Genomic DNA, 24,702 nt, shown 5'->3' on the forward strand with positions numbered 1-24,702 from the left:
GGTCTCTAAGGAAGTGGCCCCAACCTGCCAGTCCCTGTTTGATCAGGTGCTGTCCTCACAGAGCATAGAGCCCTCATGTGGCCTGAACTGAAGCAGCTTTGGAACTTGGGTTTCATCTTGTATACCTCGTGACCGTGTGCACACCCACTTCCTTGTTTGTTGGGAAGCAGGATTAGTGGAGCCTGAAGGCAGGGGGCGCCTGCTGCTGGGGGTGGCCAATGTGAGCTCTAGAGGCTGGGCTGACAGCTCCTCCCAAGACCCCAGCACCCACCCTTGTGAAGCCCTCTTTGGGAAGGCCTGGCCCCCACCGTCCCAGCCGACCTCCTGGGCGACAGGGGCTCCTGTTGGCTGCCTGATTTGTGGTGGTCGGGTGGTCGGAGGCTGGACTTGGTCAGGCGGTGACTGTCCCGGTTTCAGTATATGTGTGAGGGTTAGTCTTTCCGCATTGCCTTCCGCTCCCGGCCTTCACTGTCTGCTTCTCTTTCACGGCTGGTCATACAAGGCTGAGCCTCCCTCGTCTCATGTACCGGGCAGAGGAGGTTGCAGACCCGTGGACACAGGACCCCGCCGCGTGTCCCTCCTCGGGCTGGCTCCCTCCGCGGTCATGACACCCAGCGGGGAGGGCGGGACTGGGTGCAAGTTCAGGGTTGGGCCTCCAGGAGGGTGGGGCTGCAGGGCGCGAGAGCTGGGCCGTTCCCAGCGGTGACCTTCGGAGCGGTGTCACAGGTGTAGGGTTGGGCCTGGGCGCGGGTCCGGCTGCAGGTGACAGGGCGGGGTGGGGTAGCCCGCCCATCAGGCTCCCTGCAGTCGGTGGGGTCACCGGCCTTGGTAGGGTCATCGCGGCCGGGTGGGGCCCACCCAGCTCCGTGCCGGGCCGCGGCCGCTTTAAGGAGCGGAACCCTCCCCCAGCGCTCGGGGCGGGGTCTCGGAAGGCCCCGCCCCCAGCCCTGGCTGGCGCATTGGCTGCGCTTTGAACGCGGCGCGGAGCGAGCGGCGGACACCGATCCCCGATCATCCCGGGGAGCGCCGAGCACCCGGCGGCACCTGGTCAGTCCTCCATCGCGTCCGGGCCATGGCGACCGAGGCGCGCGTGTCGCGCTGGTACTTCGGGGGGCTGGCCTCCTGTGGGGCCGCCTGCTGCACGCACCCGCTGGACCTGCTCAAGGTGAGGCCGCAGGACCGGGACTGCTCCTCCGCGCGCCCCGGGGCTGCTCCTCCGCGCGCCCCGGGGCCCCTCCCGGTGCTGCAGCCTGGCCCGGCCGCACCCGACAATTAAAGCGCGGCTGAGGACTGCCCACGCTGCCCTGCCCTGCCCTGCCCTGCCCTGGCTGGCGCCGCCCGGCCTTCCTGGGCCCGTGTCCTGCCCTGCGCGGGAAGGCCTGGGGCCTTTCGGCGGGGGTGCGGGAGCCGCATCTCAGCTCCCCCAGGAGACACCTCAGGCTGGTGCAGGGGGGCCCCCGAGGCTCTGCCCGCCCTGGGTGAAGGAATAGCGGGTGTAGGGATGCCAGGCCGGGAGCCTCGAGTCACCTTTGCAGTTGGCGGTGGAGCCCACAACCTGGAGGGTGCAGTCCCCTTCCCTAACTTGGTGGTTCCACCCCAGGTGTGCACCTCAATACCTGTGTGACGTCGGGCAGGGTTCCTGGTCTCTCTGGGCATCTGAGAACACTTCCTCAGGGTTAAACACTGATGGTGGGTGGGTGTGTGTCTGTAGGACACAGGGTGGATACTAGACATGTCCTGTGGGAAAGGGAACCAGGGGAGGTGGCTGGGCAAGTGGGGTGACCCAGGCACTCCTGCTTTGGGCTGCTTCCCCCCAGCTGAGGAAGGGCTGAAGCCGGCCACCCTCATGGAGGAAGCTGAAGCGGGTGGTGGGTGGTTGGTGGGCCCAGGCAGGGACCTTAGGACCAGAACACCCCAGTGGAGACCTGGGCCTAGCCCATCTCTAGGAGGAAGATATTTCTCAGAAAGCTGCGTTCACTTTTTTTTACATCTTTTTTTTTTTTTTTTACATAAAAAAAAAAAGGCATGTGTGGCAAAATCAGACAGAACCTCCCTTGTCTCCCAGGCCTGCGGAGTGTTTTCTGACACTTTCTCACCACAAAGAACAAAGAAAGGCCTGGGGCTTTAAAACAGAGCAAAATCCAGCCTGGAGTCCCTTGCCCCTTCACCCTAAACATGTGGCCAGCGGGGGCTGTGGGTGAGAGGCAGCCAGCCTCCCACCCCTCCATTACCCCCAGCAGGCCCCTGGGAAGGACTGGCCCCCATGGCCAGGCCAGCCAGGCCGCTCAGCCCCGAGGTTCTTCCTGTTAGTACAGCCTGACCTGGAGCTGACCCAATATTGGCCCCCTGCCTGAGGGTCTTTATTTCAGCAGCCTTTTTCTAAGGAGGCCCTGCAGAGTTCAGCTGCTAACCAAAAGGCTGGATGTTCAAGTCCAACCAAGTCACCTGGGAAGAAAGGCCTGGTGATCAGCCATTGAAGACCGTACAGAGCACAGTTTTACTCTGACATACACAGGGTCACCATGAGTCAGAGTTGACTCTATGGTTTTTTCCTAAGCGGAGAGGATTAGCTTTTCTAGTTAGTAAAAATGCTAGCCACCAAGGAGAGGCCAGATGTAGCAGGTGTGGGGTGGGGGCAAAGCTGGTGGCCCCGTCCGTGCACCTGAGACCTAGCTCATCCTGGGAGAGCCCTGCTCGACTCCTGGGACCAAGAGGTGGCCTGGAGGGCAGGTTGGGGCCTGGACCGCAGTGAACAAAAAGGTGCTTTTAGCTTGGGAGGAAGGAGCCTCTCTCCCCTCTTTTCCTGCCTCCCAGGCCTCTGCCCCACGGGGCCCTGGAGGCTCGAACTGGAACCTCTGACTCTGTGCCCATGCTCACTCTGAGGTCCTCAGTGCTGATGACTGTGACCTGGGCTCACTGGCTGTTGTCCGTAGTCCAAGACTCCACTGGGTGTCATGCCTGGCTTCACCCAGCCCCGAGGTGCTGTTGGGAAAGGGTCAGGGTCAGCCGCAGGGTGCCGTCTGGCCCAGCGCAGGCCTGGGGCGGAGGGTGGCGTGATTGGCTTCCCTTGCCACTGCTCACCAGGCCTCTCCATAACCATTTAAAAAGTCTTCCTAAAACACCTGAACTCTCACTTTGCCTGTGTCCTGACTCAGTCTCCGTGGTCCCTCATCATCTGGATGGCGGCTACCACCTTATTAATGGCTCCCATGTCAGGAAGACCATGGCCCCTTGCCACCCACCACCCCTCCCTGAGCTGGGTGCAGCTACAGGGGTAGCCCCAGGAAGTGGCTGCTTGGAGCCCTTGAGGCCTCATGTGTGGGCTGTTCCCCCCCACCCACGGGCACTTAGTCTGGGGGCCTGGAAAGGCTGTCTCCACCTCTGTCCCTGCCCCTGGGGAAGGGAGGGGGAGAGTTACGGCCAAGGCTGGGCTCCCCGGCCCCACTGAGCTCATTAATCCTCACAGCACACCCAGAGAGAGACTAGGGGGGTTTATGTGTCTGGGGCCCCCACGAGTGCCCTGTGTGACAGGGCTGTGGATGAGCTTCCTTGGGACCAGGGTAGGGGCCGGGAGCTGGGATCCCAGCATGACTGCTTCCTGCCGACCTCTGGGCTCGTGGCTGTTCCTTGCTGGGGTGCCTGACCAGGGGGTGGAGGACAGTCCTGTGATGGCTAGCAGCCCCCCGCCTGCCCTCTCCTTGTTCTAGTCCTGCAGCCTCTGCCCTGGCCCTGCCCCCACTGGAGCACCCCTGCCAAACCCCCTACCCCACTCCAGGCCCTCCCTGCTGCCTCTCCCGGTGCCCCCCTGGCATCCTTACCCTCCCAACTCTTTCTCCCTCTTGAGATGTAGTTGTGGTTAAGAAGTGGGGCCCGGGGTCATCCTGCGGGGTGCTTTGTCACTCCTTGTGCCTCAGTTTCCTTCTCTGTCAAATGGGAACAACAGCCCTCCCTGGGGTGTGTGTGGAGTGCTTCTCGCAGGCCTGGGAGTCTCCTTCCCCCTCAGATGACAGCAGTTATTACTGTGGTAAAACACCATTGTGACAGCATGCAGCAGGTTCAGGGTGACTCCAGCCCTACCCCCAAGCCAGTGTTCTTGGTAGGCCTCATCACATCCTGAGCCTCAGTTTCCCCAGCTCTAGATGAGCAGTGACTGCACAGGGTCTTCGTGAGGCTTACACGTGGTAGATTCTGGAAGAGGACTACCCATGTCTCTGTGCCAGCCATGGACACAGGGAGGCTGGGCACTGAGGGCGGGTGAGGGGGCGCAGCTCTGAGGGGGTGCCCCCTCTGGCCGGCAGGTGCACCTGCAGACGCAGCAGGAGGTGAAGCTACGCATGACGGGCATGGCGCTACAAGTGGTGCGCTCTGACGGGGTCCTGGCGCTCTACAACGGCCTCAGTGCCTCCCTCTGCAGACAGGTGTGGGGGGGCACAGGGGGTTGGAGGCTCAACTCAGGTGGGGACCCAGGGGCTCAGGGCAAGGGCTTGGGGTGGAGGGCTTAGATGGGGATTTGGGGCTTGGGGTGGGGACTTGGGGGACTCAGGGTGAGGGCGAGGGCTTGGGGTGGAGGGCTCAGGTGGTGACTCGGGGGCTTGGGGCGGGGTGTGGTGATGGGGCTTCCCACCTTCCCCAGCATCCTCTTTGTAAGTGGGGTAATAAGTGCCCCAGCGGGGCTGAGTTGGGTGAGGGGAGCCGAGGGGTGCAGGGGCAGGATCCTCCAGCCACCCCTGATCTGGGCACCCCCATAGATGACCTACTCCCTGACACGCTTTGCCATCTATGAGACCGTGCGTGACCGCCTGAGCAAGGGCAGCCAGGGGCCACTGCTCTTCTACCAGAAGGTGCTGCTGGGCGCCATCGGTGGTGAGCAACCAAGGGAGAGGGTACTGGGTGGGCCGGGAGGGCCGCTGGTCATCACATCACATTTGGCTTTGGGGGTTGTCACCCCAGGTTTCACCGGTGGCTTTGTGGGGACCCCCGCAGATATGGTCAATGTCAGGTCAGTGCATGTCCCCCAGGGTCGGCCATTGTGCCTCCTGGCAGGGCGGGGCTCGCCTAGGGCCAGCTCTGGGTCTGGGCATGCCTAGCTGCTTGGTCCCCATGTGGTTCGTCTGAAACCCATTCCTCTATTGGGTCAGCATTGGACCCTGGAGTCCTGGGTATGGGGAGGGGGGTGCCACTGAGCCCCAGGGGTCCCGCGTATCCCCCCAGAGTGAGCTTACCTGCTGAAGCCTGGGGAGGGGGAGGGATGTCCTGTGGTCTTCACCCCACCCTCTGAGCCTGAGGTCTTTTCCAGAATGCAGAATGACATGAAGCTGCCCCTGAGCCAGCGGTGCAAGTGAGTATCGCCAGGCTCCACGGTGGGGGTGTAGCTGGGGGTCCTGGGCCCCAGGCCTCTGTTAGAGTGTCACAGCCCGAAAGCGGGAGGCCTGAGGCCAGACAGACCCCCAAGCTGCTTTCCTAGAGCTAGCCAGGATTCCAACAAGCCACATGGTATGTGGGGTCACACAGGACGGGGGTGGGGGTGGGGGTCTTGTTGGACTGGGGCCTGGACCAGGGACTCTGGGCCAGAGCGGAGCTGCTGTCCAGGCATCTGGGGAGTCTTGGCAGCGGCAGTTCTTGGGAGGCTTGCGGACCCCTTCACTTGCTGACCACCCCAGGAAGCAGGCAGGGCAGGAGCAGAGCTGCATTCCCATCTCTCGGGTGTGAACCAGAGGGATGGGGGTGCTCGTGGTCGGGGGAGGACCCTCATGGCCCCTTCTGTCCCGGCAGCTACGCCCATGCCCTGGATGGCCTGTACCGTGTGGCCCGTGAAGGTCAGAGGAGCTGCCCTTTTCGGGTGGGGGAGCCGGGGGCAGGGCACCAGGAGGCCAGCATGGTGGGGGGGCTATTGTGCAAGATGCATGGGGGATGTCCCAGGGGAAGGGTCCTGGGATTTGGCCTGGGCAAGGCTGGAGACCCCATGCCTGACCTCCCCCTTCCTTCTCAGAGGGCCTCAGGAAGCTGTTCTCAGGTGCAACCATGGCTTCCAGCCGTGGGGCCCTTGTCACAGTGGGCCAGGTAGGGCTCCTTGCAGGGCGTGCATGGAAGGGCTGTCAGGCAGTGGCCACGGGCACGGTCCTTAAGCACAGAGGAAGGCAGCGGGCATGGGTGTGGGGGGCAGGGGTGCTGAGAGGCCCTCCTGGGGAACCACCTGCTGCTCTGAGGTGGGCTGGAAGGGGCCTGGTACTGCTGGCCAGCCGTGACCTCAGACAGGCCTTTCACTCCCCCAGCCTCATTTTCCATATCAGTTTTCACATCAGGCAGGAGACCCTGTAGATAATGAAACCTGTAGGTACTTGGTTGATGTTGGGTGGGTCATTTTGGCCCCCAGCTAATTTCCCCCCGGGGCCCCTCCACGGGACTGACTGTTCCTCCCATCCTCGCAGCTGTCCTGCTATGACCAAGCCAAGCAGCTGGTCCTCAGCACGGGCTACCTGGCCGACAACATCTTCACCCACTTTGTCGCTAGCTTCATCGCGGTGAGTGCCAGGCACAGGGGCCTGACCCAGCATGGAGGCTGAGAGTGCCTAGAGAGGCAAGGGGCTTGGGCTCCGCGTGAGTGGTTGCGAGCACTTGACGAGGATCCTGCAGCTAAGCAGTACTCAGGCCAGGACAGCACCTGGTGTTGCCCCCCGCCAAGGCCGGTAGGTGAAGAGCCCCCTCCCCTTCACAGGGCGGGTGTGCCACCTTCCTGTGCCAGCCTCTGGACGTGCTCAAGACCCGCCTGATGAACTCCAAGGGCGAGTACCAGGTAAGTGGGCCTGCTTGGGGTCCTGCCCCCCTCCTTCCGGAAGGAGCTGCAGCCAGGGGTTGGGGGAAGGAGTTGCGCCCCCAGTGGCCTTTGCCTTGTTGTTTTTAATTGGATTTCTTTTACATATTAACAAAGGCACCGGGTTCACAGCCGGGTTTCACAGGGTGGTTAGGCCGGAATCTTGTTTGCCAAGTCAGCAGTGGCAGTGGCGGGGGCTCTGTGAATTTGCCTGGCGTGTCTCCGCCCCTGCCCTTCGCCCTGAACCTGGCGGCGTGCCCTCCGGCGGCCACTCACAGCTCTCCCCGCCGCTCACTGGCCAGCCTGCCCCGGGCACCTCTGGGGTCTGGCTTGGTCAGGTCAGCGGTGGGGGGAGTGGTGACTTTCTAGCCTCCTCCCGACTCCACCACCGCGGCCCCCAGGGGAGGAGGCCACACACCTCGGCTGCCGGGTCTACCCCGCGCCGTTCCCGCCAGCGCTCCCGAGGGGTAGCGACTGTACCCTCTGCTCTCTGCCCCGCAGGGCGTTTTCCACTGCGCCGTGGAGACCGCAAAGCTGGGGCCCCTGGCCTTCTACAAGGTGGGCGGGGCGGGGGCGGGGACGGGGAGGGAGTGGGGACAGGGGCGGGAAGGGGAAGGGGCGGGGCGGGTGCGGAGGAGGGGGCAGGGCTGGAGCGGGAAGAGCGTGGTTGGTGGCGGAAAGGGCCCGGGTTCGCCCGCAGGCTCTGTTCACCTCTCCCTGGGTTTTCTGCCTAGGGCCTCTTTCCCGCCGGCATCCGCCTGGTGCCCCACACCGTGCTCACCTTTGTCTTTCTGGAGCAGCTCCGCAAACACTTCGGCATCAAAGTGCCGTCGTGACCGGGTGGGGGCGCCCTTCCTTCCAAAGAGTGCGGGCGGGTGGCCCAGCACTGCCCAGCTCAGCTCCTCTCCTGGCCCGGGACCATCAGCCTCTCCCAGCTCGGCCCCTTCCCACCAGAGGCCTTGTGACCTTTGCCCCCCATGTCCCATCCCGCTGGAGCTCCAACCACCTCCCACCTGCCTCTGAGCTTCCGGAAGGTCCTTTCCACCTGCTTCTACCCTGCCCAGCTCCTCCGCGGTATTTATAGCCCCTTTCTCCTTACCTGGTGGCCCCTCGCTCAGCAGGCAAGGCCCCCAGACGGTCAAGGCTTTGGCCTCTGGCTGGAGGGCTGGTTTTATGACCCCCTGGGGGGCCCGCTTGGCTTTACACCGAAGGTGGAAGGGCTAGGCCCCAAGCCTTGGTCATCTGCCCCTCCTTCCCCAGCCCGCAGGCCCCCTCGGTCACTTGCCTCTCCTTCCCCAGCCCCCCAGGACCCCTCGGTCACCTGCCTCTTCTCCCCCAGCCACTTTGGTTTGCTCTTTCACTGAGCAGCCACTCTGAGCCCACAGGACTGCTGACTTAGGCAGCTTCCATCCAGAAATTGGGTGGCAGAGTGGGGGGCGTGGCCCCAGCAATTGTTCACGGAGGGAGGTGTGTGTGTGTGTCTGCATGCATTTTATTTTGTGAGAGGGACCAGAGCTTCCATCGGTTCTGAGGATAGCTGTGCTGCCCTGCTCCCCTCAGATGAACTCAGAAGCAGAAAACAAGTACCCTAGAGGCGGAGGAGCCAAGGGTCTGTTCCAGCCTCAGGGTGGCCCCTTGCTCCAGCCCTTCCCCCCCATCCAACCCCGCGTGGCTTTAACGATCAGTTCTGCCAAAACTTCTTGGGCACAAGCTGCTGCTGTCTTCAGGGACTGTCCCCATGTTCCTCAGACCGTGTCCTCGTCCTTCCCTCCCGGTTCGTGGGGAGTGGGCCCACATCCTGTTAGCTGCGGTCAGGGATGGCTCAGGTGCAAGGAGCCCTTCTGTGTTGAGGGTGATCACCCAGCACCTCACCTGGGCAGTCAGTTGGCCAAAGTACTGCCTCCTGGGTTCTACCTACTGCATCCACTCATACAGTGACCCAACCCGGGAAGGATCCATGGATCCCAGGAGCCCTGCCCACGTGGCCCTGTGCCGGGAATGCCATTAAAGATGATGAACAGCTCCACCCCTATGCTTGCGTCTGTCCCAGGTACCCCCGCGCCCTGTGCCCAGGACTTCTCACCAGCCTGCAGGCCATCCTGATATCGGGCAATGGGAACCCCCTCAGCACCCTCGAAGGGGGCTCTCTAGGGCAGGGGGGCTGGGCCCCAGAGGGGAAAGAAGCCACAGCCTGGTAGGAGACTTTAGGGCTCCCCCAAGGGCAGAAGGGATTGAGTGAGGTGGGCATGATGGCAGTACATGGTGGGGATGGGGGTCCTGGGGCAGAAACAGCCCCAAACCAATGCAAACGGGTTGGCAGGATGCCAGGGGTGGGGTGCAGACTTGAGGGATCCGGGCTACTTTTGAGTTCTGGATCCCTGAATTTGAGGGTTCTGGGCTGTGCAGGCCGGCCTCTCTGGGGCCTCCCCAATCCTGACAATGAAAGGTGCCCTCTCAGTTCTGGACTCTGTGGGACCAGCCAATGGTCCAGCAAACCCAGAAAGGGCAAGGAAACCCCCTTCTCGAAAGCTTCAAACCCTCAGCTGGACAAGGGGAGGCGAGGTGGAGCTGGTGGTGATGCCTACCCAGACTCTTGAGGTGTCCCAGGACAGGGCTGGAGCTGCCCAGGCTCTCCTGCTGGGGCTCCTGCTGCTATGCCCAGGATTGGTGCCCCCTTGGGTGCAGCTCACGTGGCCACCAGGACCTCTGGAGCAGGAGACTTGGTTAGAGAGCTGCTCAAGGGTGCTTTAATTATCATGAAAACTCCTGTATCTCAATACAACCACAGCTGTGGAGTTGATTCTGATCCGTGAGGAACTCTCCTGTTCAGAGTATACGTGTTCCATAGAGTTTTCAACTAGTGTAATCTTAACAGAAGTAGATTGCCAGGTCTTTCTTACATGGTGCCACTGGTTGGATTCGAACTACCAACTGCAACTAGTAGTCAAACACAAACCATTTGCACCACCAAGTGACCTGTATCTCAATAAAGTTGTTATTAAGACAAGGGAAAGTCACCCCACAGAGCCCTCCCCCATCCACTAAATCCTTTGGCTGCAAACCCCAGGCATCCTGTATTCGTATATAAACACTTAGCCACGTGTCTCTACCCCCACATGTCTGTCAGTTTGTCGTACTGTGGGGGCTTGTGTGTTGCTGTGATGCTGGAAGCTATGCCACTAGTATTCAGATACCAGCAGGGTCACCCATGGGGGACAGGTTTCAGCTGAGCTTCCAGACTAAGACAGACTAGGAAGAAAGACGCAGCAGTCTACTTCTGAAAAGCATTAACCAATGAAAACCTTATGAATAGCAGCGGGACACTGTCTGATAATAGTGCTGGAAGGTGAGCCCCCCAGGGTGGAAGGCACTCAAAAGATGACGGGGGAAGAGCTGCCTCCTTAAAGTAGAGTCGACCTTAATGACGTGGATGGAGTAAAGCTTTCGGGACCTTCATTTGCTGATGTGGCATGACTCAAAATTAGAAGAAACAGCTGCAAACATCCATTAATACTCAGAACCTGGAATGTACGAAGTATGAATCTAGGAAAATTGGACATCATCAAAAATGAAATAGAATGCATAAACATCAATATTCTAGGCATTAGCGAGCTCAAATGGACTGGTATTGGCCACTTAGAATCAGACAATTATATAGTCTACTATGCTGGGAATGACAACTTGAGGAATGGTGTTGCATTCATCGTCAAAAAGAACATTTCAAGATGTATCTTAAAGTACAATGCTGTCAGTGATAGAATAATATCCATATGCCTACAAGGAAGAACAGTTAATTATGAATATTATTCAAATATACGCACCAAACACTGGGGCCAAAGATGAAGAAATAGAAGAGTTTTATCAGCTGCTGCAGCCTGAAATAGATCAAACATGCAATCAGGATGGATTGATAATTACTGGTGATTGGAATGCAAAAGTTGGAAACAAGAAGGATCGGTAGTTGGAAAATATGGCCTTGATGATAGAAACAATGCCAGAGATCGAATGATAGAATTTTGCAAGACCAATGACTTCTTCATTGCAAATACCTTTTTTCAACCAACATAAACGGTGACTATACACATGGACCTCGCCAGATGGAACACACAGGAATCAAATCAGCTACATCTGTGGAAAGAGACGATGGAAAAGCTCAATATCATCAGTCAGAACAAGGCCAGGGGCTGACTGTGGAACAGATCATCAATTGCTCATATGCAAGTTCAAGCTGAAACTGAAGAAAATCAGAGCAAGTCCATGAGAGCCAAAATATGACCGTGAGTATATCCCACCTGAATTTAGAGACCAACCGAAGAATAGATTTGACTCATTGAACACTAGTGACTGAAGACCAGACGAGTTGTGGAATGACCTCAAGGACATCATCCATGAAGAAAACAAGAGGTCATTGAAAAGACAGGAAAGAAAGAAAAGACCAAGATGGATGTTAGAGGAGACTCTGAAACTTGCTCACGAATCTCAAGCAGCTAAAGCAAAAGGAAGAAATGATGAAGTGAAAGAACTGAACAGAAGATTTTAAAGTGTGGCTTGGAAAGACAAAGTAAAGTATTATGATGATATGTGCAAAGAGCTGGAGATAGAAAACCAAAAGGGAAGAACAAGCTAGGCGTTTCTCAAGCTGAAATAACTGAAGAAAAAATTCAAGCCTCGAGTTGCAATAGTGAAGGATTCCATGGGGAAAATATTAAATGACACAGGAAGCATCAAAAGGAGATGGAAGGAATACACAGAGTTATTCTACCAAAAAGAATTAGTCAACATTCAACCATTTCAAGAGGTTGATCAGGAACTGATGGTACTGAAGGAAGAAGTCCAAACTGCTCTGAAGGCATTGGCGAAAAGGCTCCGGGAACTGATGGAATACCAATTGAGATGTTTCAACAAATGGATGCAGCGCTGGAGGTGCTCACTCATCTATGCCAAGAAATACGGAAGACAGCTTCCTGGCCAGCTGACTGGAAGAGGTCCATATTTATGCCTATTCCCAAGAAAGGTGATCCAACTGAATGTGGAAATTATAGAACAATATCATTAATATCACACGCAAGCAAAATTTTGCTGAAGATCATTCAAAACGACAGGGAACTGCCAGAAATTCAGGCCGATTTGAGAAGACGGCATGGAACCAGGGATATCATTGCTGATGTCAGGTGGATCCTGGCTGAAAGCAGAGAATACCAGAAGGATGTTTACCTGTGTTTTATTGACTATGCAAAGGCATTCGACTGTGTGGATCATAACAAATTATGGACAACACTGCGAAGAATGGGAATTCCAGAACACTTAATTGTGCTCATGAGGAACCTTTACGTAGATCAAGAGGCAATTGTTTGGACAGAACAAAGAGATACTGAGTGTTTTAAAGTCAGGAAAGGTGTGCATCAGGGTTGTATCCTTTCACCATACCTATTCGATCTGTATGCTGAGCAAATAATCCAAGAAGCTGGACTATATGAAGAATGGGGCATCAGGACTGGAGGAAGACTCATTAACAACCTGTGTTATGCAGATGACACAACCTTGTTTGCTGAAACTGAAGAGGACTTGAAGCACTTACTAATGAAGATCAAAGACCATAGCCTTCAGTATGGATTATACCTCAACATAAAGAAAACGAAAATCCTCACAACTGGACCAATGAGCAACATCATGATAAATGGAGAAAAGATTGAAGTTGTCAAGGATTTCATTTTACTTGGATCTACAATCAACACCCATGGAAGCAGCAGTCAAGAAATCAAACGACGCATCGTATTGGGCAAATCTGCAAAGTACCTCTTTAAAGTGTTGAAAAGCAGAGATTTCACCTTGAAGACTAAGGTAAGCCTGACCCAAGCCATGGTATTTTCAATCCCATCATATGCATGTGAAAGCTGGACAATGAATAAGGAGACCAAAGAAGAATTGACGCCTTTGAACTGCATTGGCGAAAAATATTGAATATACCATGCACTGCCAAAAGAACGAACAAATCTGTCTTGGAAGAGGCACAACCAGAATGCTCCTTAGAGGCAAGGATGGCGAGACTGCGTCTTACATACTTCGGACATGTTGTCAGGAGGGATCAGTCCCTGGAGAAGGACATCATGCTTGGTAAAGTAGAAGGTCAGCAAAGAAGAGGAAGACCCTCAGTGAGGTGGATTGACATTGGTTGCAACAATGAGCTCAGGTGTAACAACGAATGTAAGGATGGCCAGGACCAGGCAGTGTTTTCGTTCTGTGGTGCACAGGCGTGTAAGTTGGAACCGACTGGAGGGTACCAAACAACAACGTGTCTCTAAAACAGACTTTTAAAAATGTAACACAACTGTAAGAGTAACTAAAAATGTAACAGTAATTATATCATCAAGTATCGAGTCAGGGCTCAAAATCCCTGGCTGCCACCTGCGATTTGTTAACACTGGGTTGTTTTTTTTTTTTTTTTGAACCAGGATCCTGGGGCGCTCACCGCATGCGCAGTGTCTGTCTCCAGCGGCAGGACCCGCTAGCGCGCGCCGCTTTCTAAACAGTTTTTTTGTTGGGTGAGCCAGGTCTGGTGTCCCCTGGGTCTGGATTGGGCCGTCTGCATCCCAGGGGGTGGTCGGCTGTTCTTCCGACACCACAGAGCATCTGGATTCGGTTCTGGTTCTGGGCGAGGACGCTCGGTGGGCGGAGGAGGATCCCACGCGGCGCTGGCGCGTCTGTCCTGTGATGTAGGGTCGATGCAGGTGACGCGACTGGGACTCAGGCCTGCGGGGTCAGGGTCTAGGGCGGTAGCTGCAGGAGATTCGGAGACCGGCTCGTCCCGGGGAGCCCTGCCTCCAGAACGTGCCCACGCAGGCCCCTTCTGCCGGCGGTTTAGTGGTCTCACAGCCCTGGATGCCAGGCTAAAGCCACGTCCCACTGGGGCAGACGGGAATTCGTGGCCCGGGTCATAAACTGGGGTGGGCTGGGTGTAACAAGGAGCAAGGCTGCTGCTTGGCCAGGACACCAGGGAACTCCACGAAGGCGGCTCTGGCGGCAAGTTCCACGAACTTTGGACACTCGGGGGCAGGGCCGGATTGACCAGTAAGCAAGGTAGCATGGGCTCGTGTTTATTTACTGATCTCTTGTGCTCAGTGTCACTGGGGTTCCTCTACAGCTTTGATTGAAACCCAGGTGAAATTGTGCACTACAGGTTAGTAAATAAGCCAATTAATCCTGGGCCTACCTTGCTTACTGGGTCATCCTTCCCTCCTCAGGAAATCCTGATGGCGTAGTGGTTAAGCGCTACAGCTGCTAACGAAAAGGTCGACAGTTTGAATCCACCAGGCACTCCTTGGAAACTCTATGGGACAGTTCGACCCTGTCCTATAGGGTTGCTATGAGTTGGAATCGACTAGACGGCAATGGGTTTTTTGTCCCTCCTCAGGGGCTTCATTCTTCCTAAAGCTTCTCTGATCTGCACCACCAGACTGATCTCATCCTGCTTGCAAGGGTGGGATGCCACCCCACCCCCGCCCTCCCTGCAACCAGCCTCATTCTATCCACGGATGGGCTACACAGTATTCCAGCAAAGAAAGTGCCCAGTCTGGTTTGGTGGGGACAAACTTGGCATCGGCCCAAGGCGGGACAGGGTGCAGAGGGTGGTGGAGGGGGCATCTAGTTCCTGGGTCACAGTGGAGGGGATAATAGTGTATGTGAGGTTGTATAATTTTATACAAAGTCATTAAATGTAGAGGAGTTGCTAGGCAGAGTCCAGGCCCCACATGCACTGAGAAGCCTTGGCATCCTGGGATGAGACCACAGAGGGATGAGGGTGGCGGATCCAGGGCAGCAGAAAAGTGGGGCAAAACTGGATGGGGGCAGGTCAGAGAGGCAGCCACTCCTCCAGGGAGCTTACATTTCAGGGGACCCACCTCCTTCATTTGTCTTAAGTCAAAACCAGTTTGAGAGTACGAGTAAAACAATGGGTCCAACCACTTGCCATCAAGTCAGTTCTGATTCATAGTGACCCTGTAGGGCAGAGTAGAGCTGCCCCACAGGGTTTCCAAGGCTGTAATCTTTACGGGAGCAGACTGCTGCATCCTTCTGCAGAGCAGCTGGTGGGTTTGAACCACCAACCTTTCTATTAGCATCTGAGCACTTAATCACTGCACCACCAGGGCTGCTTAACAACCCCCCACCCTCCCAGCATACAGTCTTGGGGTTTCACTGCCCCCACCTCCACAGTCACATGGATTCAAAGGAAGAAGCTGATTAATCTCACTCTTGGGCACTGGGGGGAGTTCTAAAGCATGCCAGGAAAAAGGAAGCCTCAGTATTTCATTTCTCAGACTCGTCTCCTTTTTTCCTTAAAAAACAACTGTGTAGTTTAAAAGGATGTTACATAATAATTGTTTGTTAAAAAAAAAAAAAAAACTCAAGAAATTTGAACAAGGGTGCCAAGACAACTCAATGGGGGATGAGACAAATGGTGCTGGGAGAACTGGATGTCCATATGCAAAAGAACCTGGACCCCTACCTCACACCATATCTGAACTCAGAATGGATCATAGACCAAAAAGTACATGTAAGAGCTACAAGTATAAAACTCTTCCAAGAAAACATAGATCTCTTGAGATCTTGGGTTAGGCAGTGGGTTCTTAGATAAGACACCAAAAACACAAGCAACAACAACAAAAAGAAATTCACCCTCATGAAAATTAAAAAAAAAAAAAAAACTTTCGTGCATCAAAGGACATTATCTGGAAAGTAAGAAGATGACCTACAAAATGGGGGAGAATATTTGCAAGTAAGGATCTAATATCCAGAGTATATAAAGAACTCGTAAAACTCAACAGCAAAAAGGCAAACAACCCAATTGAAAAATGGTCAAAGAACTCGAATAGATATTTTTCCAAAGAAAATATACAAATGACCAACAAGCACATGAAAAGATAATCAACATCATTAGCCATGAGGGAAATGCACACCATCACCCCAGTGAGATACCACGTCTCATATATTTATATATAACCCATTGCCACCCAGCCAATTCTGACTCATAGCGACCCTATAGGACAAAGTAGAACTACCCAAAAGGGTGCCCAAGGACTGCCTGGTGGGTTTGAACTGCCGACCTTTTGGTTAGCAGTCACAGTACTTAACCACTACACCACCAGGCTTTCCACATATACATATATATAGAGAGAAAATAACAAGTGTTGGTTAGGGTGTGGAGAATTTGGACCCCTCGTGCATTGCTGGTGGGAGTGTAAAATGGTGCAGCTGCAGTGGAAAACGTTTTGGTGGTTCTTTAAAAAGCTAAACATGTAATTATCATATAACCAAAAGATACATATAACCAGACCAGACAGACTAGACCAGGTATAAAAAAAAAAAAAAACTGTATATATAGCAAATATATAGAAAAGAATTGAAAGCAGGAACTCAGATACAGGTACACTGAAAGACTGGAGGATTGAGTCCACCCAGAGGTACCTCAGAAGAAAGGCCTGGCGATTTGCTTCCAAAAAATCAGCCATGGAAAACTGTGGCCTGCAGTTCTGCTCTGACACACACGGGGTCGCCATGAGTCGGAGACAACTCAGTGGGCAACTGGCACTGGTTTTTCTGCTCCTCATGACCTCATTAATTTACTTGAGAACATCTGCAAAGAAAAACCCTATTTCTCCGACGAGGTCTCAGTACAGGGGCTAGGATTTTTACATATCTTTTGGAGGAAACAATTCCGTCCACAATGCTGCCCCTTTCACCTCAGTCCTCCAGGACCCGGCCTGATTTTCACTCTTGAGTAATGGTTTTTCAGGAAAGGGTTGGCTGCCCGGGAACTCTTGTGCTCTTTCTGGTTCTCTCTTGTCTGACAGTGTCAGCCTGCTGCCTTCATGCCTGAATCACAGCCTGGCTGGGGCCCTGGGGCACATCTTCTTCCCCTGGCATTGACCTTGAGCGAGGAGTGCGTGGCTGGCCAGAGTCATGCGCTCCCTGGAGCAGACTGGTATTTCTGCTTTGACGCCTTTGCAATCGTTTGACTTGAATTTCAGTAACGAAACCAGGATATGTCTCAGTGTTGATTGTTTCATAATTTTTTTTCCTGGTACAAGGTGTGCCCTTTTGGTCTGCAAATTCGCCCTTCTACTTGTTGAGGGACGTGGACTTCTGCTATAACTTTGAATTCGCTTTCTGTTGCATTAAAGGGTGTCTACTTCAGGAGCACCTTCTCCAGGCGTGTCTTTGTTCTCCACACCTGCTTCTTTTCTCTAAGTACTTCCATCTTCGCCCCTTTTTTCTGCATTCTAGTTTCTTTACTGACAGGGTCACACACCCCCACACACGCACTCTGCTGTTTCCTCATCTCCTTAATCTCCCCCTTTACTGCTTTTTTATGGCTTTATCACCTCCTTTTTGGGCAATGGTTTAACTGAAGCAATTCCCTTAGAATGCTGGGCTCCTCACTTAGGGTTAATCTATCTTCTCCAGATGGGGATTGGGACATGGTCTGTCCACAGCAGGCTGTCAGGCTTTCCTTTCTTCCTTTATGTGTGTTTTTGTTTGTTTGTTTTGGTCCACCCCCTTGGCACACTCGCCCACTCCTTCTCTTGCTCCTGCTTACTAACCAGATCTTCCCCTTGCTCAGATGTGGTTTACCCCAATCTCCTCTGGGATTTCAGGGCAGGAGTCCCTGCTGCCTCTCTCCCACCCAGCCCAGGGCACAGTCAGTGCCCAGAGTGGGCAGTGGGGATCCCATCACCTGCATGGCACCGTGGAGAGAACAGAGCTGAGAAGAAGGTGGTGCAGGTGCCTGGCCCCAGGGTGGGGAGCGGCTGGGCACGGAGCAGTGTCCTCTGGCAAGCTGCTAGGGCATCAACTGTCCAGGGTAGAGGCCACCTGGCCCTCCAGGCTCTGGTCACTGCCCCTCCAGGCCAGAGAGGGCACTGTGGGCTGCAAAACACCAGGAGCGCTCCCCCATCCAAGAGGGAGCACGGGAGTGCAGACGGTGCCTTGATCAAACAAGCAAAGATTTGGAGAAGGGGTATTTAAGGCGGGGAAGCTGCTCTGAGTGACACTGCCATGGTCCACATGTAACGTGAAGCATTTATCACTACCCACAGGGCTGTACAACACTATGGACTTCAGTCACTAACACTGTATCAATACTGGTCAATCAACCAGTAACAAATGTAGGGAGGAGTGCAAGCTGTTAATAACAGGAACTGTGTGTGGGGATCATGGGGGAACTCTGCGCTGTCTGCTCAGCTTTTCTCAAAGTCTAAACTGTACTAAGGAAAAGGAGTCCCTAAGTGAGTAATTAAGGCACTCAGCTGCTAGCAGAATGGTTGACAGTTTGAGTCCATCCAGAGGCACCTTGGAAGGAAGGCCTGTCAATCACCTTCTGAAAAATCAGCCCAGGAAGCCAAACCATGACGTTGGTAGCAATCAGTCCAGAACGGTCAGGACTTGGTCAATAACTGCCACCTTCCCTCTGTATTTGTCTCCCCTCCTCCAACTCAGGACCAACCAGAGAAAGCCAAGTGTATCCCCTAAGCACTGCAGAAGACGTCTACTTCTATCTAGTTAGCACGCCTCCGCTTCCACAGGCCAACAGCCTCCAGCCAGCACACCGGAACCTTCCTTTTTTCCACCGTGAAGATTCCCCACTACCCTGCCTGTCTCTGCCAAACAGTGAAGGTGGCAGACACCCTTGCCATAGCAAACTCTGAGTAGAGAGTTTGTCTGGTCCCATCTGGGGGGTCTTGTTAATATCCACAATACAAATTACCAAAGTTCATACACACACCCCAGATCCAACTGGATTTCAGTTGAAATTTCACCAGCTGTTCATGAAACAGAAAAATCTCTCTTACGCAAAGTTTTCACGGAAGACTAGCACAATCTCAACTCCAAAATGAAATTCAGAGACAAATCTAACCCGTAAATATAAATGCAGGAGCCCTAAATAAACTCTTGGTAAATTGAAATCAGCACTATATAAAAAAAAGACCTCAGGACCACACTGGGCTTCTATGAGGATTTTGGCATCTGAAAGCTAATCAATGTAATCTATGTTGGTATTAAGACTAAAGGAGAAAAAACTCACCATTGTCTCAATAGTTGCTGACAGAGCATTTGATACAATTCCGTATTTGTTTGTGATTAAAAAAATAACTCTTAACGACCTAGGAATAAAAGGACAATTCCTTGATCTAAGGCATTTACCTAAGAAAAAAAAATATATAGCAAAATTAAAAACCCAAAAATCATGAAAGGAAAGAGTGACATTTGATTACACAGTAAGATCTACAAAAGCCAGAACCCATGTAAGGCAGAAATCTGACAGAAAAGGAAAATTCAAATAGTTTCCACTAAATCAAGTGATAGAAAAGTGGTAAGACTGCAGCCTGCCAAAGGTGGAAAACTTGTGAGACCTGGAAAAACAAGGTAGTCCTGTTCAGTTCCAGCTCTCACAGTTTTCGCTGTATAACATTTTAAATTACGCATGAAGTGGTGCAGTGAATTACTATTATATGGCACCCCTAGCCATGGTCTTGTAGCTCCCACAAAACGATTGGGTGGGGCTATGCAAATAAGGTGTTTGTGGCCCACCAAGGGGATTGGATAGTTTTGCTGGACTCATGGAACACTTGCAGGGGGTGAGAACATGCAAATAAGGTGCATGGAATCTTTGTAGGGGGTTGGTCAATTTTGTATCCCACTAAGCTTAAAGGGAGCCAATCCCAGAAGCTGAGAGGGGGGCTTCACTACCATCAGGAAGAAGAGTCAGGAGCAGAGCACCTCTTTTGGCCCCAGAGTCCCTGCACTGAGAACCTCCTAGATCCAGGAGGCAGAGCTGTAACACAAGATGGAGGCAGCGCTGGACCAACAGACTAGGCTCCCTGGCACACGGAGCAAGAGAGCTGAGCACCTTCAGGCAGAAGCCTTCCTCGCAGGGTGGGGTGCCTAAAGAGTTTTGTAACACTTGCTGGAGCAGGGCAGAGGCCAGGGCCAAAAGGAGCCTGTCCTGAGGAGGCTGAGAAGAGGCCTGAGTGGCCGAGAGGGAGTGTGCACAGCAGAGAGAAGGGTCTGCTTGGTTACGTGGCCAAGAGGAGCTGAGAGAGCTGTCCTGCACCAAAGAAAGAAGGACCTGCTCTCCTCTTTGGGGGAGCCTTCCAGACCTTGCCTACATGCTTCCTGATCCTGGTCCTGAGTTGTGGCCTGTTGATTTGATCCCAAATTGTACCTTTTACTCCCCCCATAAACCCCATAATGGTGAGTATGGTCTGTGAATTCTGTGTGGTCATTGCAACAAATTATTGAATTCAGCAGAGAAGTAGAGAGTGCTGTGGGTGGGGCAGCTGGCACCAGGCTTGGTAAAAAGGTTGGAGGATGGAGGTATGTCTGACCCCCGCCTCATAGGTATCACCCTTGGGCTGATGCTGCTGATGGTGATTCTCCCCCCTCATGAAGTCAGGGGAACTCAGACACCACCACACCATTTTTACATATGGTGGCGAAAGACTCTATAAACACACACACACACACACACACACACACACACACACACAAATAATAGACCAGAGAAAATATTTGCAAAGTATATGAGAAACAACCCAAACCAAACCAAATCTTTTGCCATCAAGTCAATTTCAACTCATGGCGAACCCATGTGTTACAGAGTAAAACTGCCCCATAGGGTTTTCTTGGCTGTAACCTTTATGGAAGCAGATTGCCAGGCCTTTCTTCTGCAGTGTGACTCTGTGGGTTTGAAATGCCAACCTTTCAGTTAATAGTTGAGTGCAAACCATTTGTGCCACCCAGGGACCTGCATACGACAAAAGTCTCTGATACACTAATTGCTTCTACAAATTACTAAGAAAAGAACAACTAGAAAAATGGGCTAAGATTACAGATCTTTTTATGGATCAGAATCCCTGTGTTAATCAGAAGTCTTTTGATTACATGGGACAGAAGTCCAGTTCAAACTAAGTTATGCAAAAAGGAAGTGTGTTATAGGTTGAATTGTGTCCTCAAAAAATGTGTGTTTTAAACCTTTTTCTGTATGTTTGTGTTTGTAATCCCATTTGGGATTGGGTTGTCTTTGTTATGTTAATGAGACAGGATTAGTATAGGAAGTGTTTTAAATCAATCTGTTTTGACATATAAAAAGAGATTAAACAAGCAACCAAGAGAAGCAGACACTGGGGAAAAGAGATGCCAAGCCACATTAAGATTGCCCAGGAGCAGAAAGAAGAGAAAAGGACTTTCCTCCAAGCCTTCAGAGAGAGAAAGCATTCCCCTAAAGATAGCACCCTGAATTCATACTTCTAGCCTCCAGTGGTTAAGTGCTTAGCTGCTAACCAAAAGGTCGACAGTTGGAACCCACCAACCGATCTGCGGGAAAAAGATGTGGTAATCTGCTTCTGTAACAATTTACAGCCTTGGAAACCCTATGAGGCAGTTCTACTCTGTCCTATAGGGTCACTATGAGCCAGAATTGACTCTATGGCAATGGGTTTTGTTTTTCTGGTTTTAAACTGTGAGAAAAAAAAAAATTTCTGTTTGTTAAAGCCACCCACCCACTTGTGATATTTCTGTTTTGGCAGCATTAGACAACTAAGACAAAGTGTATTTGGCTCACATAACAGAAAAGGCCGGATGTACAGGCTTCAGGAATGACTGGATCCACGGCTCAGGAGATGCATTTACCCATTCCCTTTTTCCTGTCTCAGTCTGGCTTTCCTCTGTGTGGCTTCATTCCCAGGAGGAATGATGGTCATATTCCTCAAGTGGTGGCCATATTCCACCAACCTGCTTCCCAGATAGGAAGAGGGCAAAGGCCCTAGATGACCTCTCACTGACCCGTACCTGAAGCCCTTGCCTTCCTGAATCAACCTCATAAGTTGGGATAGCATGGATGGGTTTCCAGCGTCAACTGGACTAAAACAGGGGGAGGGTCTCCAAAGGAAAACCAGAATACTGTTCACAGAAAAGGGGGAGAGGCTGTTCTGTAGGCTGTAGACAAGGTCTGTGCATCACAACCCCAGTTAGAAATTAAAGTAGCTCTGGGTCCCCTCCCCCTCAGAGAATCTATTCTTTCACCAATCTTTGAGCATCTACTATGTGCTCAGAGACACAACGGGCCCACCCTGTGGACGCTAGTTAACTAATGGCACAAATATGATGGGTGCTACACAGGAAAGGGGTGCAGAGACCTGCCTGGTGTGGGGGCAGGAAGCCTTCCTGGGGCTGAGAGTTGGAAAAAAAAAAAAAAGGAGGAAGAAAGAGACGTGAGTCCCACGCAAAGAACAAGGCACGTGCAAAGACCCTGTGGTGGGTGGGAGCTTGGCAGGTCTGAGTTCTGGGATGGAAGCCAGGGGGCCAAGGGCAGATGGCAGGGACTGCATCCAGAGGGGCTAACAGGGCCTGAGCCTCTAGGGACTTCCTGGGCCATATAAGAGCAGTCAGGAGCCATTAAAGGTGTTTGATCAGGGCAGTGGTGGGGTCAGATTTGTGCATTCAAATACCCTGACTGTGGTTTCTCAAAAGATTAAGCGGACAGTTACCATCTGACCCTACAATTCCACTTCTAGGGACAGTTACCACCTGACCCTACAATTCCACTTCTAGGTGTGTAACCAAGAGAAATGAAAGCATACGTCCACACAGAAACTATCACACACGCATTTATAGCAGCACTGTTCACAACAGCCAAGACGTCCATCAATGGACAAATGAATAAATAAAATGTGGTATAGCCAACCATAGAGCCCTGGTGGCACAGTGGCTAAGAGCTCAGCTGCTAACCAAAGTTCCTTCGAAACACTGTAGGGCAGTTCTGTTCTGTCCTATACTGTTGCTATGAGTCAAAATCAACTCGATGACAATAGGGTTTTGGTTTATAGCCAATCGGTGGAATACTTTTTGGCCACAGAAAGGGACGAAATCCTGATACATGCCACAACATGGATGAATCTCAGAAACACTGTGTTCAGTGAAAGAAGCCAGATGCTGAGGACCACATAGTGTATGATTCATTCGTATGAAGTGCCAAGAATATAGACCTCTGAGACAGAAAAGAGATTAGTTGTTGCCTAGAGCTGGAGGGCTGGGGGCTTGGGGGGTTTCTTTATAAACTGATGAAGTGTTTCAGATGGACTATGTTAATGGCAGAGCCCTGGGTGGCCCAGTGGTTAAGAGCTCGACTGCTAACCAAAAGGCCAGTAGTTCAAATCCACCACCTGCTCCTTGGAAACCTATGGGGCAGTTCTACTCTGTCCTGTAGGGTCGCTATGAGTCGGCCTCTATGGCAACGGGTTTGGTTTGGTTTTGCTGGTGATGGTTGCACGTTTCCATGAATTTACTAATGCTGTTGACTTGTGCACTTCAAACAGGTGAGTTGTGCGGTGTGTGAACTACATCTCAACAAAGCGGAATGATCCCAGCCCTGGAGCCTTCCTCCAGAAGGAAGATGCCTGCTGGGGGGTGGGGGGAGAAAAGGCAGGGACCCCTCCCTGAAACCCGCCTGAAGGAAGTGGCCCAGGGTGGGTGGGCCAGTGCGGTGCTGCCAGAGAAGACACTGATTTAGGAAATAATATTGGAGTCATTATTCCCTGACCTTAAAGAATATGACCCAGCTGAAGCTGGACTCACAAGGGCTCACAAGGACACATCAACTGATGGATAGAATAATCTTGGAAAATATCTTTTAGGGAAATTTTCACTTAAGCCAGAACACAGAAGGCTTTTCACCCTTATCTTTTTTCTGTTAACATTTAGTGAACAGAAATTTGTTGGACCAATGAAGACCCTCCTGACTGTCTGTTGCTGAAAGCTGTACCAGTGATTGTCAGGAGGAACAATTCAAAATGTAGAATCACAGTTTCTGGCCAATGTGTGAAAAGGTGAAGCTTTCAGTGGTTTTGCCCACTTGTAATGTTAATATATACTGATGACTCTGTAACCTGCCTTGGACTCGGGCAGACGTGGCTGTGGCAGCGTGCTCGTCCGTTTTCCCACTTTTGTCTATTCTGTAATATTCTCTGGACTCCGGCAGACATTAACTCTGGCAGCATGCTTGTCCACTTCTCAACTTTTGCCTTTTTGAATATATGTCGAATAAAACTTTCTTTTCGCTTCACTAAACTTTGTGGTGTTTTTTCCCCTTCAACAACACCTCAACACACAGGGCGTGAAGACACCAGGCAGGAGGCCAGGACTCCGGCGGCTGAGTTTCCTCAAACCGAGGTGTCAGCTGGACGTCCTTCTGGCAGATAAACTCGTGGGGCCAGCAAGGCGGGGCCTCCAGAAACGCTGGGAGGGAGCATTTGACCTGTGAGGTTTCCCCCAAATGAGACAAGTAGCGTTCCTGGGGAAGACCAAAAATGCGGCGGGCTGCTTCGCACGAGTTTCTGGCTCAGAACCCTTTTGCCTTTTACGACCTCTGGGGAGGGGCCCACAGCCTTCTCGGGCCCCCGGGGGTCATGCCTACTCGTCCCGGCTGCCCAGCACCCCTTCTCCCAGCCCAGCTCGGCACCCCTCGGGCCCCCAAGTAGCCTCGACTCTTCTCGGTCACCTCCCACCCTAGGCCTTCCGCCTCTCCAGGTGACCTCGCCTCCCTCCACCTCTCCCCGCCGGCACCACCTCCCAGGCCACGCCCCCACACATCACCTGTCGCCCAGGCCACGCCCACACCGTCATCTGCTTCCGAGCCAGGCCCACAGTACCGCCCACCGCTCAGACCCCGCCCGCTCTGCCACACCCACCACCCTGGTCACCGTCGCCACACCCTTCCCGTTGACCCGCCATCCTCCAGGGTGGCCACCCACGGGTATCCACAAAGACCCACTGCGTACCCGAAGCCGCGCGCCCCTGAGGCCGAAGTGGGAAGCAGGCGTCGCCCCCTCGCGGAGTGA

The 24,702-nt window shown here is 53.1% G+C and overlaps 1 protein-coding gene across 5 annotated transcripts; it reads left to right on the forward strand.

The window, feature by feature from the left end:
* Nucleotides 1-703: 703 nt before the first annotated feature.
* On the forward strand, nucleotides 704-23,914 carry SLC25A10 (solute carrier family 25 member 10). 5 transcript variants are annotated; one of them, XM_049860596.1, is made up of 11 exons: nucleotides 704-1,165; nucleotides 4,299-4,418; nucleotides 4,749-4,863; nucleotides 4,951-4,999; nucleotides 5,297-5,338; nucleotides 5,773-5,816; nucleotides 5,990-6,060; nucleotides 6,429-6,521; nucleotides 6,716-6,793; nucleotides 7,313-7,369; nucleotides 23,567-23,914. In XM_049860596.1, the coding sequence occupies exons 1-11, from the start codon at nucleotides 1,073-1,075 to the stop codon at nucleotides 23,567-23,569; spliced, it is 765 nt and encodes a 254-aa protein (XP_049716553.1). In that variant the 5' UTR covers nucleotides 704-1,072; the 3' UTR covers nucleotides 23,570-23,914. The 5 variants fall into 5 exon arrangements, with proteins under 5 accessions (XP_049716553.1, XP_049716552.1, XP_049716551.1 ...); XM_049860595.1 differs by lacking the exon at nucleotides 23,567-23,914 and adding an exon at nucleotides 18,305-20,831; XM_049860594.1 differs by lacking the exon at nucleotides 23,567-23,914 and adding an exon at nucleotides 7,612-9,013.
* The last annotated feature ends 788 nt before the right edge of the window (nucleotides 23,915-24,702 follow it).

This window comes from Elephas maximus, chromosome 19 (genome assembly GCF_024166365.1).
Source record: "Elephas maximus indicus isolate mEleMax1 chromosome 19, mEleMax1 primary haplotype, whole genome shotgun sequence".
NCBI lineage: Eukaryota > Metazoa > Chordata > Mammalia > Proboscidea > Elephantidae > Elephas > Elephas maximus.

What these genes read in the sequence shown, in the direction of transcription:
- SLC25A10 (XM_049860593.1), top strand. Translation starts at nt 1,073, where the DNA reads ATGGCGACCGAGGCGCGCGTGTCGCGCTGGTACTTCGGGGGGCTGGCC. An exon ending in GCTGCTGGGCGCCATCGGTG is followed by an intron (nt 4,864 to 4,950) that starts GTGAGCAACCAA and finishes TTGTCACCCCAG; the next exon opens with GTTTCACCGGTGGCTTTGTG. An exon ending in GTACCGTGTGGCCCGTGAAG is followed by an intron (nt 5,817 to 5,989) that starts GTCAGAGGAGCT and finishes CTTCCTTCTCAG; the next exon opens with AGGGCCTCAGGAAGCTGTTC.